This window comes from Barbus barbus, assembly GCF_936440315.1.
Source record: "Barbus barbus genome assembly, chromosome: 15".
Classification (NCBI taxonomy): domain Eukaryota; kingdom Metazoa; phylum Chordata; class Actinopteri; order Cypriniformes; family Cyprinidae; genus Barbus; species Barbus barbus.
The window spans coordinates 28,350,514-28,356,833 of NC_136743.1; the positions used below are offsets into that span (position 1 = coordinate 28,350,514).

Sequence of the window (6,320 nt, forward strand, 5' to 3'; positions counted from 1 at the left end):
GACCAATCAGAGAGCAGAGGAGACGCTGACGTTACTTAAGCCACGCCCACAGCTCTGAACGCTCTCTAGAACGCGCACCCCTCCTGAACCTGGGGTTCGCGCGCCAGCATCAGCACCGTGTTGCCATGTCCGCTTATTATAAGCGACGGATTTTTTTAAAGATTTTTTTAAGATACGGATTAAGATCCTTATAAATTCAATGCGAGCATTCCCAAATTTTGGCCTAATGTTCGGAATATATTACTGTACTTTAGGTTTGCTGATGCTTGGCCTTCATTGTAGCACAAAGTATGACTAATCATTCAGTGTTTCTGCACTTTCTATGAAAAAAAGGTCATCTAACCTTTACAGAATATAGTTTTTTTCTAGCACTCAAAGTACAAAATAAAAGAGATCTTTTTATTTAAATAACTGTTTGTGCTTTGCCATAAATGCAACCTAAACAACATAGTCTAAACTCTAAAGAATGTAATGTTTTATGTAAATTTACTTAAAATATAAAATATAATGACATTAAAAAAAGTTTATCCATTGAAGATACTGTACTTTTACACTTCACAGCTTCTGTAAAAAATAATAATAATAATAATACGACGCTACCCTGACTATAGCCTACTCTGGCAACTTTTAACTAGTTAATTAAACTTTAATAACATTATTTATTGTGTATTTTGAAAGAACAATTTTCTCAGTATTGTTTATGTTAAGGTGCATATAATCCTAATATTAAATAGAGCATCCATAAGCAAGACAGAGATCATTTTTCACTTTAGATTTTATTTATTTATTTACAAAGTAACAATTTAGCATTGCTTGATCCGGCTTTTATGTAAACACATCCAGATGCTTGTATTTCTTGCGCAATCTGGCAACACCGATCAGCACCTCACTGCAACTGAACAGCGACCATATAAGCACATGTCTGCGTTAAGATTCTCTGTTGTTTTTCACTGGAGGAATATATTTAAAAATCACTGCGCTATATTATGTTGCAGGGGGCTTGCATGCGCTGTGTTTGTTATTACTTCCATCTTTGTGTTCTTCAAAGATTTCCACAGGGTGTCTTCGCCATGCATGCAAGGGATGGAAACACACAAAGGAAAAACGCAAAATTAGTCCAGTGATGCCCATGACAGGCATTGCGTTTTTAAACGTAGCACCCAAGTTTGCATTGTAAATCAGATGCACTGGATCCCTGCTCGGCTGGATCCGTCTGTGTGTCGCTTCCCCCCTTTCAGAAGGAGCCGCCGCATCAACAAAATGTTGGGTAGGTCGTTCACCTGGAGGAAATATAACCAGCGTACCCTCTCTATGCAGCACCGGCTCCCTCTTCAGCACTGACATGCCCGCGCCCAGCAGAAAAACCAGGATCAGAGGGCTCAGAGCTACTGCTGGACGCGTGAATTGGAAGAAGGACGGCAAACAGGCGCACACCGGGTGTCCGATTCGGTGGAGGCCGGATCACATCTGCTGGGGACGAGCATCAAGGGCAGTGCGGCACTCCAGCGCTTCGAGGGCAGGCGACACGGATCATCCATACACCCTCGGCTCCACAACAGCACCGTGTTCCCGTTACACTTCTCCATCGGTCTCAAAGATGCGCTAGAACAACGCACGCGCGCTCTGAATGCATCAAAACATGTCGATAGCAGACATGCTTTTCAGTGCATTCACCCAGAGGATTTATCGAGAATATATCGAGTTGGAAATGAAGACGAGGATCTGTCAGCGTTTCAAGGGATGTAAAAAGTGCCAATGAATATACTGCTTAAATATATCCTCCTTTTTCCGTCATTGGCCACATTGACACCCCTAATAAGCAGGACCATGGGTTGCATTCAGAGCATCGCCTGCAAGCCCCGCATCCGACGGGAGAACATAGTGGTCTATGAGGTCTCAGCCTCCATTGACCAATGCCCGACCATCATTGAGGAGAATTCACCCATTGTCCTGCGATACAAGACCCCGTACTTCAGAGCATCGGCCGGGATAGTGATGCCCCCGGTTCCCAGAAACGAAACATGGACCGTGGGCTGGATTCAGGCGTGCACCCAAATGGAGTTCTTCAATACATATGGTGATATTGGCATGTGAGTAACCGGTAAACCAAACAAACAATGACAAGCTCAAGTTTCAATGTGTGTTACATGATATTGATGGCAAACTGAAACAAAATGTTGGAGGTTTTCATATTTAATGGTCGCTCTGTTGGTTTTGTGGTCATCTGTTGTCGACAAATGAATGAGTATCATGTTGTGTGGTTTGACATCTCTATATCTTTGTAGAATCTGTTCTTTGTGTGATATTTATTGTAGGATTGTGGGCCATTCAGAATAGAACTCAGAATGCTTTCAAAACTCCAACTAGTTACAAAGTAGCAAACAGGATACAGAACTCCAATTCAAATGAATTGCAACTCAAAGACATTATTTTAACGCTATTTTGACATGAAAAAATAAACGTAATAAAGCCTTGTTTCAAAGTTGTGAAAAAAGTTTCAAAAGCCTTAGTTTAAAGATTTATAGGTCTTGTGGAGAGAGAATTCATTACCCAGAATGCACTTCCTACATTGAATTTCTTCAAAAAAAATTCCACTTCTACTTCCTGTGAGTTGTGCCCCATTCATTTTAAACTTACACACTCATGAATAGAAAGGCAGCCAATTCTTCAATTCAGAATTTTGCTCAACCCTAATCTATTGACCATGATTTTGCCAAGCTGTTCTTAACATTACCCTCTAAAATTGAGGGAAATTCTGTTGTTCAAGCCTCAAATCAAGCTTTAAACTTAACCCTAAAATACAGGATCATCAAGGAGACCATCAGAGCAGGAGAGAAGCAGACAGAGACAGCTTAGGAAGAGATAATTAAAATGAGTGGGAAGGCTAACTGGGGGAAAAAAAAAAAATCCACACAAACACATTCATGAATATTTCATTCACAGCTCCATGTCTTTTAATCACTGTTTTTCCATATTTGTATGAGGCACTTTGCACTGAGCAGGTCCGCTCACCCACCTTCGCCATCTCTATTCACTCACCTCATTCACCCGTTTGATCTTTTGTCCTTCCTGACCGCTCACCTCTTTCCCTTCCGCAGGTCCAGCTGGGAATTACCCGAGCTTCGAGAAGGACGGGTGAAGGCCATAAGCGATTCTGACGGCGTCAGTTATCCCTGGTACGGTAACACCACCGAAACAGTAACCCTCTCAGGCCCCACGTCCAAGCCGTCCCGGCTAACAGTGAGCATGAACGACAACTTCTACCCCAGCGTGACTTGGGCAGTGCCCATCAGCAACAGCAACACGCCCATGCTCACGCACATCACCCGAGACCAGAGCTTCATCACCTGGCTGGTGGCGCTAAACGCAGACACCAAAGAGCGTATCGTTCTTCAGACAGTGCGCTGGCGTATGCGTGTAGACATTGAGGTCGATCCTTCCATGCCGCTTGGTTCTCGTGCCAAACTGATGGGACGGCCGTACCAGGAACAGCCGCACATTCCCAGCAACAACGAGCCCATCCCGCCCAACGCACTGGGCAGGCCCAATGCCAACGATGCCCAGGTGCTGATGTGGAGGCCCAGGAGAGGACAACCTCTGGTAGTGATACCACCCAAATAGGGGTGTCTTAACAGTGCCTATGGGACATCGAAGACTGCATGCACTGTTTGGACACTGGATTTTGGGATTGCCTTGAGGATTCCCAGTTTTGTTGGGTTTCTCAGTTGCTCTGAACTAGTCAGTCGAGAAGGCAATTCTCTGCGTGCACCATGAGGTTTCACTACTTCTAAACTTCAAAGTACTTGGTCAGACAGCAAATGATCAGGAGTAACTAGTACTAAATGAAACCACTAGGTTTAAGGAATAGTTCACAGAAAAAATGAAATTGTACTAACCCTTGTGTTTTTTGTTTTCTTTCTTCTGCAGAACACAAAAGAAGATCTGCGACCCTGGACCACTAAACCAGTCACAAGGGTCAATGAATAAATAGACTTTCCATAGATGTATGGATTGTTAAGATAGGACAACATTAGGCTGAGATACAACTATTCTGAGGGTGCAAAAAATCTAAATATTGAGAAAATCGCCTTAAAGTTGTCCAAATTAAGTTCTTAGCAATGCAACAATGCATATAAGTTGAGATATATTTACGGTAGGAAATTTACAATATATCTTCATGGAACATGATCTTTACTTAATATCCTAATGATTTTTGGCATTAAAATAAAAATCAATAATTTTGACCCATACAATGTATTTTTGGCTATTGCTACAAATACAGTGGTGTGAAAGTGTTGGCCCCCTTCCTGATTTTTAATTTTTTTGCATGTTTGTCACACTTTAATGTTTCAGATCATAAAACAAATTTAAATATTAATCAAAGATAACACAATAAACACAACATGCAGTTTTTAAATTAAGGGTTTTTTATGAAGGGAAAACAAAATCCAAACCCACATGGCCCTGTGTGAAAAAGTGTTTGCACCCAGGCCTGATTACTGCCACACCTGTTCGCAATCAAGAAATCACTTAAATAGGACCTGCCTGACAAAGTGAAGTAGACCAAAAGATCCTCAAAAGCTACACATCATGTTGAGATCCAAAGAAATTCAGGAACAAATGAGAAAGAAAGTAATTGAGATCTATCAGTCTGGAAAAGGTTATAAAGCCATTTCTAAAGCTTTGGGACTCCAGCTAACCACAGTGAGAGCATTTATCCACAAATGGAGAAAACATGGAACAGTGGTGAACCTTCCCAGGAGTGGCCGGCCGACCAAAATTACCCCAAGAGCGCAGCGACGACTCATCCAAGAGGTCACAAAAGACCCCACAACAACATCTAAAGAACTGCAGGCCTCACTTGCCTCAGTTAAGGTCAGTGTTCATGACTCCACCATAAGAGAGAGACTGGGCAAAAATGGCCTGCATGGCAGAGCTCCAAGACGAAAACCGCTGCTGAGCAAAAAGAACAAAGGCTCGTCTCAGTTTTGCCAGAAAACATCTTGATGATCCCCAAGACTTTTGGGAAAATATTCTGTGGACTGACGAGACAAAAGTTGAACTTTTTGGAAGGTGTGTGTCCCATTACATCTGGCGTAAAAGTAACACAGCATTTCAGAAAAAGAACATCATACCAGCAGTAAAATATGGTGGTGGTAGTGTGATGGTCTGGGGCTGTTTTGCTGCTTCAGGACCCGGAAGACTTGCTGTGATTAAATTGAACCATGAACTCAGCCGTCTACCAAAAAATCCAGAAGGACAATGTCCGGCCATCTGTTTCTGACCTCAAGCTGAAGCGAACTTGGGTTCTAAACACATCTAAAACACACCTGCAAATCCACCTCTGAATGGCTGAAGAAAAACAAAATGAAGACTTTGGAGTGGCCTAGTCAAAGTCCTGACCTGAATCCTATTGAGATGCTGTGGCATGACCTTAAAAAGGCAGCTCATGCTCGAAAACCCTCCAATGTGGCTGAATTACAACAATTCTGCCAAGATGAGTGGACCAAAATTCCTCCACAGCGCTGTAACAGACTCATTGCAAGTTATCGCAAACGCTTGATGGCAGTTGTTGCTGCTAAAGGTGGCCCAACCAGTTATTAGGTTTAGGGGGCAAGCACTTTTTCACACAGGGCCATGTGGGTTTGGATTTTGTTTTCCCTTCATAATAAAAAACTTCATTCAAAAACTGCATGTTGTGTTTGCTTGTGTTATCTTTGATTAATATTTAAATTTGTTTTATGATCTGAAACATTAAAGTGTGACAAACATGCAAAAAAAATAAAAAATCAGGAAGGGGGCCCAACACTTTTTCACACCACTGTATGCCCGTGCTACTTATGACTGGTTTTGTGCTCCAGGGTCACATTTTTTGTAGAATGTTTCAGCTGTTTTTGTCCATACAATGAAAGCCAATGGGGTCCAAAAATTTACATCTTAAAATATGAATTAAATGTAGCATAACATTAATCAGTGCAACTCGACTTGTATATTTCAAGTCCTCCGGAGCAACATGATCGCTTTGAATGAAAATGTATGACTTGGTTCACTCCCAGATCACATGCATACACAGACAACATAAAATATGGCGAATGTCAACGAAAGTTATACCTCACTGGTTCCTGCAAACCATGTCTTGATATGGACAAAATACAGCTGAATACATTCTTCAAAATATCTTAATTTGTGTTCCATTGAAGAAAGATAGTCAAACCGGTTTAGAATGACATGAGGGTGAGATAATGATGACAGAATGTCCATTTTTTAGTGAACTATCCCTTTTGGAAAACGCTTAGTGGTAATATCTTTACAATTATTAC

General features: G+C 41.7%; 1 protein-coding gene across 1 annotated transcript; it reads left to right on the forward strand.

Moving 5' to 3' along the window:
- Positions 1 to 1,755: 1,755 nt before the first annotated feature.
- Positions 1,756 to 3,621, forward strand: LOC306881266 (protein FAM78B-like; the record flags this gene model as incomplete). The annotated part of the gene is made up of 2 exons (XM_079435277.1): positions 1,756 to 2,090; positions 3,099 to 3,621. 2 exons carry the CDS (start codon positions 1,756 to 1,758, stop codon positions 3,619 to 3,621), a joined length of 858 nt encoding a protein of 285 aa, XP_079291403.1.
- Between the last annotated feature and the right edge of the window lie 2,699 nt (positions 3,622 to 6,320).